The 20317-nt window shown below is 46.3% G+C and overlaps 1 protein-coding gene across 3 annotated transcripts in view; it reads right to left on the minus strand.

Moving 5' to 3' along the window:
* Positions 1-1875: 1875 nt before the first annotated feature.
* Positions 1876-20317, minus strand: part of MATR3 (matrin 3) — a 68993-nt gene continuing 50551 nt past the window's right edge. For 2 of the 3 annotated variants that reach the window (XM_063928626.1, XM_063928627.1), the window contains exons 8-15: positions 19989-20114; positions 18745-18912; positions 18506-18637; positions 17268-17314; positions 16544-16904; positions 4099-4450; positions 3317-3438; positions 1876-2455 (exon numbers count right to left, since the gene is read on the minus strand). In XM_063928626.1, coding sequence (XP_063784696.1) covers positions 2411-2455; positions 3317-3438; positions 4099-4450; positions 16544-16904; positions 17268-17314; positions 18506-18637; positions 18745-18912; positions 19989-20114 — 1353 coding nt within the window. In that variant the 3' untranslated portion in view covers positions 1876-2410. The remainder of the gene's footprint in view (positions 2456-3316; positions 3439-4098; positions 4451-16543; positions 16905-17267; positions 17315-18505; positions 18638-18744; positions 18913-19988; positions 20115-20317) is intronic. The other variant, XM_063928628.1, reaches the window with a different exon arrangement.

The following is a 20317-nucleotide window of genomic DNA, read 5'->3' on the forward strand; positions in this document are numbered from 1 at the left end:
CCCAAAGAAACTGATCCCCTTTTCCTTACCTTTTCTGTACTATTTTAGGATCAGTGGGTAGCACCAATCTAGAATTTCACACCTGTATCACATACAGTTATAGAGAAACCATGCTCCTACAGATATTATTTAATCAAGCTGGTGCGGGACTTCTTTGTTGTTTTTCCAATGGCTAGTTTGTGTATGTGCATAAAAAATGTCCTACAAAGCTTAGTATTTTCAAGATACAATTTAAACATTTTGGGACCATCACACAAAGTAAGGTTTAATACTATCACCACTACAGATAGAAAGCCACAAAACAGCAACAAAACAGGCAGTAATGAAAATCACTATACAGAGCGGTAAAATCCTGAACCAAAACAATGGAACAATAAAACACGAGATGTACGCAGATTAATGTTAGTCAGAGCCATACCAAGCTGTTATCTGCTGTACATGTAAAACACTGCACATGTCAATATCTACATAAGCTGCACACAGGCATGAAGGCATCAGAAGTCCTTTTGCATAAATGGTAGGAGAATTATGGCAATGTGCAACCAAAACAGAAGTCTCATGACACACGTTCCACTTGGACACTGTTGCATGTTGTCAATATTTCCTATTCATGGACAGCCAAACGCATAAGGGCTTCACAGATTGAAGTTGTGACGTCTTTAAAATGCAAAGTGATCCTCTCCATCCGCATTGGTGTACTGTAAGCTAGTTTACACTTTAATAATGCAATTTCAGGTTCTCATCTTATTCCATAAACTGCTTAGCCACAGCAGCCGTGTGGAAATACTGACCCTACATACCAGCAATTATAGGTTATAGGCGGTTGGGAGAACTGGCCAGAGCTCAACAGCTGTATGTAGCCTTCCAGAACAGAATACTTCAGTGGACTATAAAATGACCAAACCCTTTAATACTGGTAATGAGATCTATGCAGAATTTTGAGTTTCACACTCCTGTCAGAAGCCAGCACTGGTTCTTTGTTTCATCCTGTAGATAAAACTTCTAAAGGTCCTGGATACACTAGAACAGTGGTTCTCAAACTCGGTCCTCAGGACCCCACACAGTGCATGTTTTGCAGGTAACCCAGGTGTATTAATTACTCACAGACACATTTTAAAAGGTCCACAGGTGGAGCAAATTATTTTACTTGTGATTCTGTGAGGAGACCTGCAAAACATGCACTGTGTGCGGTCCTGAGGACCGAGTTTGAGAACCTGTGCACTAGAAGATGTGGTATCTGCATTCAGCACCCTGGAGAGGACTGTGGCTACTTTCAGTCCTTCTGTTGTAAAATCTCTAGGAAGAGACTACAGACATTTTTCTCACCAATGTCTACATTGGTGAGAAAAGATGCAGTCAAGCTGCAATCCCCATACGATGAGAACACAGCTGAATAGCCCCAGCACGTAGACTTCACACCCCAATATCAATGGGAGTTGTAATGTACAACCTACGTCCTTGATCTTTAAAAGGAAGCCAAGAAACTTACTAAAAAAAGCTCATGCCAAAAAAGAAGGGTGTTGTAATATAGGGGTAGGTAACACCCTCATCTGTTGTGGAACTACATATACCAGCATGCCTAACAGCAAAACTTGCAGGGCATGCTGGGATTTATAGTGCCACGTTACCTTACCCCTGTTGTAGTACGGTATTTGTAAATGGCATAAGACAGGTTATCTAATGTGAGCACGGGTCTCACCATAAGCAATATCTGGTATCTTAGATATGTACAATCATTTGGATAAGGAATAGAGAATATACAAGGACTAATATTAATCCAAGATAAATATTCACACTCAAATATGAAGAGGTGTTAGAGACTCAAGAAAAGCATCAGAAATTCATAATATATAAAAGGAGCCAATAATGAGGTGGTTTTAGGTATTCAAGAAACAAAAGGAATATTTATTTAGAAACTGCTCTAAATACATAAAGAATAAGCATAATTCCGCAACATTCCCTAGGAACGCCATGGCATGTTCATGGAAGGGGAACACTTCTTTACTAGGGTTCCACAGTCTTCAACACTGGTTACAGAAATCTGATCAATTGGCAATAGGGAAGCAGATAAAATACAAGGTCTGCGATCCATGTCTCCACTCAATTTAGCATTTTCTGTTCTATAAAGAGCTTGTCGAGGGGGCAATCATATTATCCATGGGCAGAACCAGGACTTCTGAGAATGCAGTCTAGCCACGCACTAGGATTACAGTCACAGGTGGAGATGATTGGTACGTTCGAAAACTTGTAGCTATATTTATTTGAAACATAAAACTGTTCTATTGGTCTTTTTATAATTAAACAAAAAAACATACTTTGTACTTAAACTGTATTAAAACACAGTAACATTTAGCATTCTCGTATGCTGCAAAATAAAAACAAGAAATAAAACAAAACATCCTTTCATCACTTAGTTTTTCTTCTCTGGATTCTTGGAGATCTTTTTCATCACTTTCTGTGGAGGGAAATAACGGACAGGGTCAAACATTTATAAACAGTGTGCTCAGATATTTTAAAGGATCCATAATGCAATACCATTTTAGTACTGGGGGAATGTATAATAAAGGGTATATGACAGCGCTCTATTATAGAAGTAGTGTCAACTCCCAGACACCCCAACCCACTGGACCTCGATCATTAAATTGAGTGTTTATTCTAGCACCCTGCACCTTTCAAAACCAGTGTAGTTCCTTTCCCCTGCCTAGGGTGTCGCTCTCTGATTTGGTGCTTCTAGCACCATCTAGTCTTTAGGTCAGCACTGAGATAGAAAAGAGATTGTGCTAGAAATACCGCAGCAGAGAAACACCCCAGACAGGAACTGCACTGGTTGTCAAAGTTGCATGGTGCTAGAATGAACACTATAAATAGCACATACCACTAAAATGAGCTACCAAGATACTGTAGCTTGAAATGATCAAAGCTCAGAAACTGGAAGTTAGGGGAAAGTGTTATAGAAGCAGCCTAATGTACTTCGAAGGGAGTTCTGTGAATTGACCAGCTGCAGCACAGTAACTAAGTAAAGTATAGCAAGAAAATATTAATCATCCCTCAATATTTACAAGACCGGTACTACTGGTGAACTCAGGGCTCGATCAGATGAGCCAGAATTTGTTACATTTATTTGCAGCTCAGCGGCATAGAAGCTAGTGCCTTTATATAGAGCTGCTAGTCTTTGGTAACAAATAGTCTTTTGCAGAAGGCACTAAACAATCCCATATAAAAAGCTTAGTGGAACTATTCGGGAAGCATAGAACATAACTTTGCAATCTCCGTTTTATCCATCCTTATTCTAAAAAGGAGTCTATGACAAACGCACCTTCAGCTTCTGATAGTGAGACAAGCTGCTGCAATGTGTAACTTTTGCCACATCTTCAGTTGTGTAGAATAAGGAACAGAGTTTGCAATAGAAACCAGTCTTGGGAACCACATACTCCACTCCTGAAAAGAAAACAAACAAAATGTAAAATGAATGAGGAAAATATTGTCAATGTATGAATCAGCCACTTCAATTGAGGGACATTACAGTGTTAGCTAAACACCGTGGAAGCAGCCATGTTAACACTGGAGACAAACGCACAAAATAGCTGCCTCCATTAAATGGAGATGATTGGTATACTTTGATAACTGATTACAAACAGAAAATGCTCTGCAAATGTGAACAGATCATGCATTTTATACATAGCTATCCTTGCATTCGCTGATCTCAGTAACAGTTATCAATACAGGTTAAAAATATTAAGCCACATGAGAGTGAAGCCCTCCCCATAGGTGAGCGCAGGCGGTCACTGCTGTTTTTCTTCTTCCCACATATCTGTCCGCTCCAAGGGAAGAGGCAGCCTCATTCTGAATCGCATGGCCAACGTGAAACTGCTTTATCTAGATACTGTGGTTTCACATCAGTCATATTGAATTTAAAAAGGCTGTCTCTTCCGTGGAAGCAGGCTGAGATGTGGGGAGTACACGCTGTAGACATTAGAGATGCATAAGGGGGCACACCTTGCACATGCCAAGCGCACTCCCTTCAATCCAGGGGACTGGGAAGGCATCCTGCACTTGCAACTGTCCTTTGAGCAGAATGAGAACAAAGAAAAAGCTTACCAACAGGATTATTGGCTTTATAGGGCCCAAGATCTTTGGAGAATTCTATTTCAGGTACACTTGTTTCAGCTGCGTTCTCACTTTCTGGAGCCATCTGAGAGTCGGCACTTTCTGATGTTTCGCTTATCTTTTTATCTACTTCTGAATCCTGCTGCGTCACAGCTTCGTTTTCTTGCTCTGCCTCTTCCACGCTTGTGCTCGTCATGAATGAGCTAGACTCCCTTTTACCAGTCTTGTCTGCAGAAGCCTCGGCTGCATTAGACTTCAACTTGTGGCTTCCTGGATCCTCTTCATCGCCAATTTCATCAAGAGTTACAAAGTCATCAAAATCTCCATGATAGCGGTGTGCCCTCTTAAAGAAAAAAATAAGAATTTACTCACCGGTAATTCTATTTCTCGTAGTCAGTAGTGGATGCTGGGAACTCCGTAAGGACCATGGGGAATAGCGGGCTCCGAAGGAGGCTGGGCACTCTAGAAAGATTTATGACTACCTGGTGTGCACTGGCTCCTCCCACTATGACCCTCCTCCAAGCCTCAGTTAGGACACTGTGCCCGGACGAGCTGACATAATAAGGAAGGATTTAGAATCCCGGGTAAGACTCTTACCAGCCACACCAATCACACCGTACAACTCGTGATACTATATCCAGTTTGACAGTATGAAAACAACTGAGCCTCTCAACAGATGGCTCAACAATAACCCTTTAGTTAACAATAACTATTTACAAGTATTGCAGACAATCCGCACTTGGGATGGGCGCCCAGCATCCACTACGGACTACGAGAAATAGAATTACCGGTGAGTAAATTCTTATTTTCTCTGACGTCCTAGTGGATGCTGGGAACTCCGTAAGGACCATGGGGATTATACCAAAGCTCCCAAACGGGCGGGAGAGTGCGGATGACTCTGCAGCACCGAATGAGAGAACTCCAGGTCCTCCTCAGCCAGGGTATCAAATTTGTAGAATTTTGCAAACGTGTTTGCCCCTGACCAAGTAGCTGCTCGGCAAAGTTGTAAAGCCGAGACCCCTCGGGCAGCCGCCCAAGATGAGCCCACCTTCCTTGTGGAATGGGCATTCACAGATTTTGGCTGTGGCAGGCCTGCCACAGACTGTGCAAGCTGAATTGTACTACAAATTCAGCGAGCAATAGACTGCTTAGAAGCAGGAGCACCCAGCTTGTTGGGTGCATACAGGATAAACAGCGAGTCAGATTTTCTGACTCCAGCCGTCCTGGAAACATATTTTCAGGGCCCTGACAACGTCTAGCAACTTGGAGTCCTCCAAATCCTTAGTAGCCGCAGGCACCACAATAGGCTGGTTCAGGTGAAACGCTGACACCACCTTAGGGAGAAATTGGGGACGAGTCCTCAATTCCGCCCTATCCATATGGAAAATCAGATAAGGGCTTTTACATGATAAAGCCGCCAATTCTGACACTCGCCTGGCTGAAGCCAAGGCCAATAACATGACCACTTTCCACGTGAGATATTTCAGATCCACGGTTTTTAGTGGCTCAAACCAATGTGATTTTAAGAAACTCAACACCACGTTGAGATCCCAAGGTGCCACAGGAGGCACAAACGGGGGCTGAATATGCAGCACTCCTTTCACAAATGTCTGAACTTCAGGTACTGAAGCTAGTTCTTTTTGAAAGAAAATCGACAGAGCCGAGATCTGTACTTTAATGGAGCCTAGTTTTAGGCCCATATTCACTCCTGCTTGCAGGAAATGCAGAAATCGACCTAGTTGAAATTCCTCTGTTGGGGCCTTTTTGGCCTCGCACCATGCAACATATTTCCGCCATATGCGGTGATAATGCTTTGCCGTAACATCTTTCCTGGCCTTAATAAGCGTAGGAATGACTTCTTCCGGAATACCCTTTTCCTTTAGGATCCGGTGTTCAACCGCCATGCCGTCAAACGCAGCCACGGTAAGTCTTGGAACAGACAGGGCCCCTGCTGTAGCAGGTCCTGTCTGAGCGGTAGAGGCCACGGGTCCTCTGAGAGCATCTCTTGAAGTTCCGGGTACCACGCTCGTCTTGGCCAATCCGGAACCACGAGAATTGTGTTTACTCCTCGCTTTCTTATTATTCTCAATACCTTTGGTATGAGAGGCAGAGGAGGGAACACATAAACCGACTGGTACACCCACGGTGTCACTAGAGCGTCCACAGCTACCGCCTGAGGGTCCCTTGACCTGGCGCAATATCTTTTTAACTTTTTGTTGAGGCGGGACGCCATCATGTCCACCTGTGGTTTTTCCCAACGGTTTACCAGCATCTGGAAGACTTCTGGATGAAGTCCCCACTCTCCCGGGTGGAGGTCGTGTCTGCTGAGGAAGTCTGCTTCCCAGTTGTCCACTCCCGGAATGAACACTGCTGACAGTGCTAGTACATGATTCTCCGCCCATCGGAGGATTCCTGTGGCTTCTGCCATCGCCGTCCTGCTTCTTGTGCCGCCCTGTCGATTTACATGGGCGACTGCCGTGATGTTGTCTGACTGGATCAGCACCGGCTGGTGTAGGAGCAGGGATTTTGCTTGACTTAGGGCATTGTAGCTGGCCCTTAGTTCCAGAATATTTATGTGAAGGGAAGTCTCCTGACTCGACCATAATCCTTGGAAGTTTCTTCCCTGTGTGACTGCCCCCCCAGCCTCGAAGGCTGGCATCCGTGGTCACCAGGACCCAGTCCTGTATGCCGAACCTGCGGCCCTCTAGAAGATGGGCACTCTGCAGCCACCACAGTAGAGACACCCTGGTTCTTGGAGACAGGGTTATCAAGCGATGCATCTGAAGATGCGATCCTGACCACTGGTCCAACAGGTCCCACTGAAAGATTCTGGCATGGAACCTGCCGAAGGGAATTGCTTCGTAAGAAGCCACCATCTTTCCCAGGACCCGCGTGCAGCGATGCACTGATACCTGTTTTGGTTTCAGGTCTCTGACTAGAGATGACAACTCCCTGGCTTTCTCCTCCGGGAGAAACACTTTTTTCTGGACTGTATCCAGAATCATACCCAGGAACAGTAGCCGTGTCGTCGGAACCAGCTGTGACTTCGGGATATTCAGAATCCAGCCGTGCTGGTGCAGCACCTCCTGAGATAGTGCTACTCCCACCAACAACTGTTCCTTGGACCTCGCTTTTATTAGGAGATCGTCCAAGTACGGGATAATTAAAACTCCCTTTTTTCGAAGGAGTATCATCATTTCCGCCATCACCTTGGTAAATACCCTCGGTGCCGTGGACAGTCCAAACGGCAGCGTCTGGAATTGATAATGGCAATCCTGTACCACAAATCTGAGGTACTCCTGGTGAGGATGGTAAATGGGGACATGCAAGTAAGCATCCTTGATGTCCAGGGATACCATGTAATCCCCCTCTTCAAGGCTCGCAATAACCGCCCTGAGCGATTCCATCTTGAACTTGAATTTTTTTATGTATGTGTTCAAGGATTTCAAATTTAAAATGGGTCTCACTGAACCGTCCGGTTTCGGTACCACAAATAGTGTGGAATAGTAACCCCGGCCTTGTTGCAGTAGGGGTACCTTGATTATCACCTGCTGGGAATACAGCTTGTGAATTGCCGCTAGCACCGCCTCCCTGTCTGAGGGAGCAATCGGCAAGGCAGATTTTAGGAACCGGTGGGGTGGAGATGCCTCGAATTCCAGTTTGTACCCCTGAGATACTATTTGAAGGATCCAGGGATCCACCTGTGAGCGAGGCCACTGATCGCTGAAATTCTTGAGGCGGCCCCCCACCGTACCAGGCTCCGCCTGTGGAGCCCCACCGTCATGCGGCGGACTTGGCAGAAGAAGCGGGGGGAGGACTTTTGCTCCTGGGAACCTGCTGTTTGTTGCAGCCTTTTTCCCCTACCTCTGCCTCTGGATAGAAAAGACCCGCCTTTTCCACGCCTGTTTTTCTGGGTCCGAAAGGACTGAACCTGATAAAACTGCGCCTTCTTAGGCTGTGAGGGGACATGGGGTAAAAATGCTGACTTCCCAGACGTTGCTGTGGAAACTAGGTCCGAGAGACCATCCCCAAATAATTCCTTTTATATGGCAACACTTCCATGTGCCTTTTAGAATCTGCATCTCCTGTCCACTGGCGAGTCCATAAGCCTCTCCTAGCAGAAATGGACAATGCACTAACTTTAGATGCCAGTCGGCAGATTTCCCTCTGTGCATCTCTCATATATAAGACTGAGTCTTTTATATGGTCTATGGTTAACAGGATCGTGTCTCTGTCTAATGTGTCAATATTTTCTGACAGTTTCTGACCACGCAGCGGCAGCACTGCACATCCAAGCTGACGCAATAGCTGGCCTAAATATAATGCCTGAGTGTGTATATACAGACTTCAGGATCGCCTCCTGCTTTCTATCAGCAGGTTCCTTGAGGGCGGCCGTATCCGGAGACGGTAGTGCCACCTTTTTAGACAAACGTGTGAGCGCTTTATCCACCCTAGGAGGTGTTTCCCAACGTGACCTATCCTCTGGCGGGAAAGGGAACGCCATTAGTACCTTCTTAGGAATTACCAATTTTTTATCAGGGAAAGCCCACGCTTCTTCTCACACTTCATTTAATTCATCTGCTGGGGGAAAAACTACGGGTAGTTTTTTCTCCCCAAACATAATACCCTTTTTAGTGGTACCTGTATTTATATCAGAAATGTGTAACACCTCTTTCATTGCCTCAATCATGCAGTGAATGGCCTTAGTGGGCATCAGATTAGACTCATCGTCGTCGACACTGGTGTCAGTATCAGTGTCGACATCTGGGTCTGCGGTCTGAGGTAGCGGGCGTTTTAGAGCCCCTGATGACCTGTGCGACGCCTGTACAGGCACGAGCTGAGAAGTCGGCTGTCCCACATTTGGCATGTCAAATTTCTTATGTAAGGAGTCTATACGTGCACTCATTTCTTTCCATAAGCTCAACCACTCAGGTGTCTGCCCCGCAGGGGGTGACATCCCTTCTAAAGGCATCTGCTCCGTCTCCACATCATTATCCTCATCAAACATGTCGACACAGCCATACCGACACCGCACACACACACAAGGAATGCTCCAACAGAGGACAGGACCCACAAAAGCCCTTTGGGGGGACAGAGTGAGAGTATGCCAGCACACACCAGAGCGCTATATAATGCAGGGACTAACTGAGTTATGTCCCCTATAGCTGCTTTTTCTATATAATTTATACAGCGCCTAAATTTAGTGCCCCCCCTCTCTTTTTTTTTTACCCTTTTCTGTAGTGTAGACTGCAGGGGAGAGCCAGGGAGCTTCCTTCCAGCGGATCTGTGAAGGAGAAATGGCGCCAGTGTGCTGCAGGAGATAGCTCCGCCCCTTTTCCGCGGCCTATTCTCCCGCTTTTTTCTGGATTCTGGCAGGGGTATTTTCCACATATATAGCCTCTAGGGCTATATATTGTGGTATTTTTGCCAGCCAAGGTGTTATAATTGCTTCTCAGGGCGCCCCCCCCCCAGCGCCCTGCACCCTCAGTGACCGGAGTGTGAAGTGTGTGTGAGGCGCAATGGCGCACAGCTGCAGTGCTGTGCGCTACCTTGGAGAAGACTGATGTCTTCTGCCGCCGATTTTCCAGACCTCTTCTTGCTTCTGGCTCTGTAAGGGGGACGGCGGCGCGGCTCCGGGACCGAACACCAAGGACTGGGCCTGCGGTCGATCCCTCTGGAGCTAATGGTGTCCAGTAGCCTAAGAAGCCCAATCCGGCTGCAAGCAGGCGAGTTCGCTTCTTCTCCCCTTAGTCCCTCGCTGCAGTGAGCCTGTTGCCAGCAGGTCTCACTGAAAATAAAAAACCTAAATCTATACTTTCTTTCTAAGGGCTCAGGAGAGCCCCTAGTGTGCATCCAACCTCGGCCGGGCACAAAATCTAACAGGCTTGGAGGAGGGTCATAGTGGGAGGAGCCAGTGCACACTAGGTAGTCATAAATCTTTCTAGAGTGCCCAGCCTCCTTCGGAGCCCGCTATTCCCCATGGTCCTTACGGAGTTCCCAGCATCCACTAGGACGTCAGAGAAATAAGATTTTACTTACCGGTAAATCTATTTCTCGTAGTCCGTAGTGGATGCTGGGGACTCCGTAAGGACCATGGGGAATAAACGGGCTCCGCAGGAGACAGGGCACTCTAAGAAAGAATTTGGATTCTGGTGTGTTCTGGCTCCTCCCTCTATGCCCCTCCTCCAGACCTCAGTTAGAGAAACTGTGCCCAGAAGAGCTGACAGTACAAGGAAAGGATTTTGGGAATCCAGGGTAAGACTCATACCAGCCACACCAATCACACTGTATAACTTGTGATAAACTTACCCAGTTAACAGTATGAACAACAACAGAGCATCAGTTCAACCTAATGCAACTATACATAACCCTTATTTAAGCAATAACTATATACAAGTATTGCAGAAGAAGTCCGCACTTGGGACGGGCGCCCAGCATCCACTACGGACTACGAGAAATAGATTTACCGGTAAGTAAAATCTTATTTTCTCTAACGTCCTAGTGGATGCTGGGGACTCCGTAAGGACCATGGGGATTATACCAAAGCTCCCAAACGGGCGGGAGAGTGCGGATGACTCTGCAGCACCGAATGAGCAAACACAAGGTCCTCCTCAGCCAGGGTATCAAACTTGTAGAACTTCGCAAAAGTGTTCGAACCTGACCAAGTAGCTGCTCGGCAAAGCTGTAATGCCGAGACCCCTCGGGCAGCCGCCCAAGAAGAGCCCACCTTCCTTGTGGAGTGGGCTTTTACTGATTTTGGCAGCGGCAATCCAGCCGCAGAATGAGCCTACTGAATCGTGTTACAGATCCAGCGAGCAATAATTTGCTTTGAAGCAGGAGCACCCAGCTTGTTGGGTGCATACAGGATAAACAGCGACTCAGTTTTCCTGACTCTAGCCGTTCTGGCTACATAAACCTTCAAAGCCCTGACCACATCTAGTAACTCGGAATCCTCCAAGTCACGAGTAGCCACAGGCACCACAATAGGTTGGTTCATATGAAAAGATGACACCACTTTTGGCAGAAATTGTGGACGGGTCCGCAATTCTGCCCTGTCCATATGGAAAACCAGATAGGGGCTTTTATGTGACCAAGCCGCTAATTCTGACACACGCCTAGCCGAAGCCAAGGCCAACAGCATGACCACCTTCCACGTGAGATTTTAACTCCACGGTTTTTAGTGGCTCAAACCAGTGTGACTTCAGGACACTCAACACCACGTTAAGATCCCAAGGTGCCACCGGAGGCACAAAAGGGGGCTGAATATGCAGCACTCCCTTTACAAACGTCTGAACTTCAGGCAGAGAAGCCAGTTCTTTTTGAAAGAAAATAGACAGGGTCGAAATCTGGAACTTAATGGAACCCAATTTTAGGCCCAAAGTCACTCCCGACTGTAGGAAGTGAAGGAAACGGCCCAGCTGGAATTCCTCCGCGGGGGCATTCCTGGCCTCACACCAAGCAACATATTTTCGCCATATACGGTGATAATGTTTAGCTGTCACGTCCTTCCTAGCCTTTATCAGCGTAGGAATAACCTCAACCGGAATGCCTTTTTCTGCTAGGATCCGGCGTTCAACCGCCATGCCGTCAAACGCAGCCGCGGTAAGTCTTGGAACAGACAGGGCCCCTATTGCAACAAGTCCTGTCTTAGAGGCAGAGGCCATGGATCCTCTGTGAGCATTTCTTGCAGATCTGGATACCAAGTCCTTCTTGGCCAATCCGGAACAATGAGTATTGTTCTTACTCCTCTTTTTCTTATGATTCTCAGCACCTTGGGTATGAGAGGAAGAGGAGTTAATACATAAACCGACTGGAACACCCACGGTGTCACTAGTGCGTCTACAGCTATCGCCTGAGGGCCTCTTGACCTGGCGCAATACCTCTGTAGCTTTTTGTTGAGGCGGGATGCCATCATGTCCACCTGTGGCAGTTCCCACCGACTTGCAATCTGCGCGAAGACTTCTTGATGAAGTCCCCACTCTCCCAGGTGGAGGTCGTGCCTGCTGAGGAAGTCTGCTTCCCAGTTGTCCACTCCCGGAATGAACACTGCTGACCGTGCTCTTACGTGATTCTCCGCCCAGCGAAGAATTCTGGTGGCTTCCGCCATCGCCACCCTGCTCCATGTGCCGCCTTGGCGGTTTACATGAGCCACTGCGGTGATGTTGTCTGACTGAATCAGAACCGATTGGTCGCGAAGCAGGGTCTCCGCTTGACGTAGGGTGTTGTATATGGCCCTTAGTTCCAGGATGTTGATGTGAAGGCAAGTCTCCTGACTTGACCACAGACCTTGGAAATGTCTTCCCTGTGTGACTGCCCCCCACCCTCGGAGGCTTGCATCCGTGGTCACCAGGACCCAGTCCTGAATGCCGAATCTGCAGCCCTCGAGGAGGTGAGCACTCTGCAGCCACCACTGGAGAGACACCCTGGCCCTGGGGGATAGGGTGATCAGCCGATGCATCTGAAGATGTGATCCGGACCACTTGACCAACAAATCCCATTGAAAGGTCCTCGCATGGAACCTGCCGAAGGGAATGGCCTCGTATGATGCCACCATCTTTCCCAGGACTCGCGTGCAGTGATGCACCGACACCTGTTTTGGTTTTAATAGGTCTCTGACCAGTGTCATGAGCTCTTGAGCCTTCTCCATCGGGAGATAAACCCTCTTCTGGTCTGTGTCCAGAATCATGCCCAGGAAGGGCAGACGAGTCGTAGGAATCAACTGCGACTTTGGAATATTTAGAATCCAGCCGTGCTGTTGTAACACTTCCCGAGAGCGTGCTATGCTGATCAGCAACTGCTCTCTGGACCTCACCTTTATGAGGAGATCGTCCAAGTATGGGATAATTGTGACCCCTTGCTTTCGCAGGAGCACCATCATTTCCGCCATTACCATGGTAAATATTCTCGGTGCCGTGGAGAGACCAAACGGCAACGTCTGGAATTGGTAATGACAATCCTGTACCACAAATCTGAGGTACGCCTGATGAGGTGGATAAATGGGGACATGAAGGTATGCATCCTTTATGTCCAGAGACACCATAAAATCCCCCCCTTCCAGGCTTGCGATGACCGCTCTGAGCGATTCCATCTTGAACTTGAACCTTTTCAGGTATATGTTCAGGGACTTTAAATTCAATATGGGTCTTACCGAACCGTCCGGTTTCGGTACCACAAACATGGTCGAATAATAACCCTTCCCTTGTTGAAGGAGGGGAACCTTGACCACCACCTGCTGAAGATACAATTTGTGAATTGCAGCTAACACTATTTCCCTCTCTAAGGGGGAAGCTGGCAGGGCCGATTTGAGGTATCGGTGAGGGGGCATCTCTTCGAATTCCAGCTTGTATCCCTGAGACACAATTTCTATTGCCCAGGGATCCACTTGGGAGTGAACCCATTTGCGGCTGAAATTTCGGAGACGCGCCCCCACCGGGCCTAGCTCCGCCTGTGGAGCCCCAGCGTCATGCGGTGGATTTAGTGGAAGCCGGGGAGGACTTCTGTTCCTGGGAACTAGCTGTGTTGTGCAGCTTCCTTCCTCTGCCCCTGCCTATGGCCAGAAAGGACGCACCTCGGACTTTGCCTTTTTGTGATCGAAAGGACTGCATTTGGTAATACAGTGCTTTCTTAGGTTGTGAGGGAACATATGGCAAAAAAATTGTCTTTCCAGCAGTAGCTGTTGAGACCAAGTCCGAGAGACCCTCCCCAAACAATTCCTCACCCTTGTAAGGTAAAACCTCCATATGGCTTTGAGTCGGCATCGCCTGTCCATTGCCGAGTCCACAGGACCCTTCTGGCAGAAATAGACATTGCATTTATTCTAGAGCCCAGTAGGCAAATGTCTCTTTGAGCATCTCTCATATATAGGACAGAGTCTTTTATATGCCCCAGGGTCATTAATACAGTATCCTTGTCTAAGGTATCAAGTTCCTCAGATAAGGTATCCGTCCATGCTGCTACAGTACTACACACCCAGGCCGACGCAATTGCCGGCCTTAGTAAGGTACCTGAATGTGTGTAAATGGACTTCAGGGTACCCTCTTGCTTTCTATCCGCAGCATCTTTTAGGGTGGCCGTATCCTGTGACGGCAGGGCTACCCTCTTGGATAAGCGTGTTAGAGCTTTGTCCACCCAAGGGGAGGATTCCCAGCGTAACCTGTCCGTTGGCGGGAAAGGATACGCCATAAGCATCAGTTTGGAAATCTGCAGTTTTTTATCTGGAGATTCCCAAGCCTTTTCACATAACTCATTTAGCTAATGTGAAGGGGGAAAGGTCACCTCCTGCCTTTTTCCCCTAAACATATGAACCCTCTGGTCAGGGACTGGGGTTTCCTCTGTGATGTGCAACACATCCTTCATTGCTATTATCATATAACGGATGGCTTTAGCCAATTTCGGCTGTAACTTTGCATCATCGTAATAGACACTGGAGTCAGAATCCATGTCGGTATCTGTGTCAACAATTTGGGATAGTGGGCGCTTCTGAGACCCTGACGGCCTCTGCGACATAGGATCAGGCATGGGCTGAGACACCGACTGTCCTAAGGTTTCAGCTTTATCCAACCTTTTATGCAAGGAATCATCATTTAAAACCTTCCACATAACCATCCAATCAGGTGTCGGCGCCGTCGGCAGAGACACCACATTCATTAGCTCCCGCTCTGCTTCCACATAGCCTTCCTCTTCAAACATGTCGACACAAGCGTACCGACACCACACACACAGGGGATGCTCTTTTTTGAAGACCGTTCCCCCACAAGGCCTTTTGGAGAGACAGAGAGAGAGTATGCCAGCACACACCCCAGCACTATATGTCCCAGGAATCACACAGTAACTTAGTGTTAACCCAGTAGCTGCTGTATATTATGTTTTTGCGCCTAATTAATGTGCCCCCCCTCTCTTTACCCTCTTCTACCGTGAATCTGCAGGGGAGAGCCTGGGGAGCTTCCTCTCAGCGGAGCTGTGGAGAAAAAATGGCGCTGGTGAGTGCTGAGGAAGAAGCCCCGCCCCCTCAGCTGCCGGCTTCTGTCCCGCGTTTCTGTACAAAATTATGGCGGGGGCTCATACATATATACAGTGCCCAACTGTATATATGTCTAACTTTTGCCAAGAGGTCCTAATTGCTGCCCAGGGCGCCCCCCCTGCACCCTACAGTGACCGGAGTATGTGGGTGTAGTGTGGGAGCAATGGCGCACAGCTGCAGTGCTGTGCGCTACCTCAGTGAAGACTGGAGTCTTCTGCCGCCGATTTTGAAGTATTCTTGCTTCTTTCACCCGGCTTCTGTCTTCCGGCTCTGCGAGGGGGACGGCGGCACGGCTCTGGGATCGGACGACAAAGGGTGAGATCCTGTGTACGATCCCTCTGGAGCTAATGGTGTCCAGTAGCCTAAGAAGCAGGACCTATCTTCAGAGAGTAGGGCTGCTTCTCTCCCCTCAGTCCCACGATGCAAGGAGCCTGTTGCCAGCAGATCTCCCTGAAAATAAAAAACCTAACAAAATACTTTCTTATAGCAAGCTCAGGAGAGCTCCCTAAACAGCACCCAGCTCGTCCGGGCACAGATTCAAACTGAGGTCTGGAGGAGGGACACAGAGGGAGGAGCCAGAACACACCAGAATCCAAATTTTCTTAAAGTGCCCTGTCTCCTGTGGAGCCCGTCTTTTCTCCATGGTCCTTACGGAGTCCCCAGCATCCACTAGGACGTTAGAGAAAATAAAAAGGCATATTAGAGGTGCACATTTGTTCCACAGGCATCACAAATAAAATGCTTACATCCCATATACGTAATTAAAAGGCTAAGGCTGCTCCTCACCAGTATTAGGGGAATTTAAGTGTTGTACACACCGGCAGCCACTAGATGGCACCTGGCGGAGCAATTAGTCTAAAAGAGGTATTGACCATAACATTTATTTTATACATACATACATACATAGTAAGGGTTCCACACTGTGGAGATTGCACTCACGCAGAAATCGTTATGGTCTATTGGGAGCACCCGCTACGTTGAATTGGATGAGATGTGAGTGCAGGACCTACTAGGATATAGATAGATAGATAGATAGATAGATAGATAGATAGATAGATATAGATATATATATATATAGATATATATAGATATATACACATATACATACACACGTTGATAAGAAACTCCGGTACTCCAGTCCTCCCCCTCAGGGTGTACCTCGCTCTGGTGCCTTCCCCAGGGATCCTATCCCTGACATGTATCAATCAGAAAAAATCAGAGGCGGCACTCAGACTTGAAAAGCAGTGAAAAACTGTATTAGTGACCTCACTAATACAGTTTTTCACTGCTTTTCAAGTCTGAGTGCCGCCTCTGATTTTTTCTGATATATATATATATATAGATATAGATAGATAGATATATACACACACACATAAAACAGAGGACATTTCTACAGCATAGGTGTCAAGTCTGTACCTTCTTCTTCTCATCCGTTACTCTGGCAATAGGAGTGGAGGAGCTCGGTCCTTGTGCCTCAGCTTGCTCCTCGCCCGGGTCATTCGGGTCCACCTCACTTAAGTCAGCAATTTCTGCGTCATCACCAACAGAGCTGCTGGTTTCCATGAGAGCGGCAGTTTCATCCTCCTCTACAAGTTCTGGCTCACAAGAGTCGGTCACAATATCTTTCTGATCAGTCTCCTCCAGGTCAGCTTCCTCTGTGGTGACCATCTGGGATTTATTTTCTCCATCACTGCTCTCAGCTTTTTGACTGCTCTCTGCCTTACTCTGCTTCTCTTTAGTGCCATTTTTTTGGTCTGGTGAGTGGGTTCTCTTTCTACTGGGGAGGATAAAAAAAAAAAAAAAAAGAAACCTTAGGATTTCAGATTAAAAGGAACCCAATAATAAAACTGATCCTATCCACCAAGCTACAGAGGTTACTGGGGCACATTCTTTCATGGTCATTTCAGGATATCTCCCATTATATGCATCCTGAAGGGCTGGGTGATCAGCTGAACGTGCTGGCCAGATACAGAAGGCAACATTTCTCTATGAAATCATTTGGAGACTGTCCAATAGCAAAGGATTAAGCCAGGGGTGGAGAGAACTCAGGAGCTAGGTCTTCATATCCAATAGCAATCCAAGATCCTTTATTGAGTGAAGGAGCATAAGCTTCCCACAACAACATCTACAGTAGTCTTACCTGGGTTTTCCTTTTTGATTAAGCTGTTCCAGATTCTTGTTCGGAATCTACAGAATAAAAAAAAATAAAAATGAAAACAAAAAATCTATATTTAAATGATTTTATATTAATATAGATATATATTAATATAGATAATATATATATATTAATATAGATATATATACAAACACACACACATATATATATATACACACACACACACAAGAGGGAAATATTGTCCATTCACTCCAGCATCGCAAACAGAAAATCAAAGATGAAAGCACAGAATGAAAGAGGCCATAAAAGTGCATTACTCAGTTATCCACTTCAGAGCTTGCTGCTGCTTCCAGGTTTATGGTAAAAAAAATCGCACATGAACCCGAGTTAGCCAGGGCCATATTAACGCATGGCCGGGCCCTTAGGATTTCAGGCATTTTGGGCCCCATCCAGCACCTTAACCCCTCGCCCCACTACGAACGTTTGGGAATCAGCTTAAGCCATCATTTTGTGTATGACAAACTGTGCTCCAGCCAAACAAGTAACTCATGTGTTAAAAAAAAAATGTGTGAGTTGATTTGCTGGAGTATCATTTATCACATGCAATGAGTTTTAAAATGAATTGCGCATGATAGAACTCGTTGATAAATCAGCCAAAGTCTGCGGACCTCTTTCACACAGCGCAATCGTTCTTCCTTCTCACTTACTGAAACACGCTAGAGCACTCGAGTTCCTTGTCTCCACCCCAGCACCCCCAATAGTCTCAAAACAAACCTCAGCAGACTATACGAGTGTGCCTTGCTACAGTGCAGAGTGCAAAATGCCATGACCTATTGGAGCCTTAGGATGCAGGTAATAGTGCCTCATCCAAAAAAAAAAAAAAAAGGGAAATTCATAATGCATTCTAATGGTGGCAGATTTTACTTTAATTTACATTTAGGCAACGAGACACTATCAGGGCTAGAATATGGGGAGTGTAAAACCATGGGCTTCACCCCGAGGAAAACCTAAGCATAAGGCACATAGTAAGGAATTGCAAGACTTATTGTGGGGAGGCCGTTCCATTGCTTATGCTATGGACCCAGAGAAGATCTCTGTGACTGGTGCTGTGTAGTCTAGCATTTGCAGACAGGAATGACCAGATCTCTCACACAGCATTTCAAGAATTCACCAAACCACCAACTGGCAACACCACGAAAACAAGGCCATAAAAAAGGAATTGGGTGCACACGTGCGATCTGTAGGAATATCTGATTCCTTACTCTTAGCACGAGCTTCTTATATCTTTCAGAGAGGTCTACTTTCACAGTCTTTCCCTGAAACAACAGAGGAATCTTCGAACAGCGTTCTACCATGGTATTCGCATCTTCTGGCTTCTCCATTTCAATAAAAGCCTACAAGCAAACAAAGCAGACTATTAACATATTGGACTCCCAAGCCACATTAAAAAAAAAAACCACCACACAGTTGGTTAATGGTCTTTCCACATAGGTGCATTTACCTGGTTCTTCATTCTCATTAATATATAGGTTTTCACTTTTCCATATGCCTCGGCCAGCTTTATGACTGCAGTGTCAGAATAGCCAGAATGGGGCAAGTTGCTGAGATGTATAACACGACCAACCTCTGGTTTCGGTTCGGGTTTGTATTCAGGCCTTCCATCTGGTTTCTTAATGGTTGGGGGGGAAATTAAAAAAAAAAAAAAAAGTTTAATTTTATTAGTAACGAATAAAAAGCTTCCATACAAGAGAAATATTGTAAGACTATTTTATTATCAGATGTGTATGTATCGAGTTACCGGTGTCTGGTATCCTGGCGATCAGCATCCCAACCGCTGAATCCAGGCAGGCAGGGTACAAATGCAACAAGCCCCTTGTGGGCTCACTGATTGCCACGCTGCGGGCTCGGTGGCAACACGGGTACTATTCCCACTCTATGGGTGTCGTGGACACTCATGAGTGGGAATAGTCCCTGCTTGTCGGCACGCCGACTGTTGAGATTGTGAGGGGGCGGGATCTAGGAGGAGGTAATGTGACTGCCGGTCTCCTGACCGCCTGTCAAGTAGCTACATCCCAAGACTAATCAGGGAACATATTAATTGGGAGAGGTTCAATTAGCCGCAAGGTACTGCCTGACCTTTGTTCACCAAAACTACACTAGTTACCCAGGCAGGAGAACCTTGCAGTCAAGGAAAGAACAAGGAGAATAACAGCAGGTGTTCCTCCCAGTGTGTGGCTTAATTGAACCTGCCTCATAATATCTATAGCAAATGAAAAACAATCTGGATTTTTTAACAGCAGCTAAAATATCACAAATCTGCAACAAGCAATAAAACGTGTTATAAAACTTATGTATTTTATGTTGCATAATATTAAACGCACTGCACTGGAGCATGAAAACGGCGGTGTAAATAGGTTAGAACAGTTATCCCTTAGCGGGGCAGAGAAGAGATGCTTACATGCAAATCTGCTTAGGGCCGCTGAAAAGGTTATCAAATGTTTGCAGCCTTCTTATTGAACTCCTAAGTTTAGGAGCCCAGAGAAATGATTACAGAGCAAGGTCCAGATCAGTAACATTGTATGAAGCAAGCAAATGCACAAATACGATCTTGTTCAAATTAGAAGTTGAGGGAAAAAGAGATACAAACTTAAAGCGCTCCAATAGAAACCCAAGTTTACGAACACACACCCAGTGGGTAATTAAAATCAATTGGTCACATACACTGGTGTTTCAAGAGATAAGTACCTTAATGCGTTTATATTTTTGAGATAAATGGACTCGAACATCTTGTCCAAGTACAGTAGCTGGATTTGTACTGAAGTAATCCACAACAGCCATGGCATCTTGAGGAGTGGACATCTCAATGAAAGCCTGAGGAAGTGGCAAAGAAATGACATGTAATGGTGACATACATTGTGCGCAAACATTCAGATTTAGCCATTATACAGCAAAATAATTCATTGACCGATTAGATTTTATGTTATAGTTTCTCTATCTATAGTTGAGAAAACACTTTAGATTGTCAGACGATAAGGAACAAAGCAGCGATGTCTGACTGTGCCGTCTCATTGATC

Source organism: Pseudophryne corroboree, chromosome 6, assembly GCF_028390025.1.
Source record: "Pseudophryne corroboree isolate aPseCor3 chromosome 6, aPseCor3.hap2, whole genome shotgun sequence".
NCBI classification, from domain to species: Eukaryota; Metazoa; Chordata; class Amphibia; order Anura; family Myobatrachidae; genus Pseudophryne; species Pseudophryne corroboree.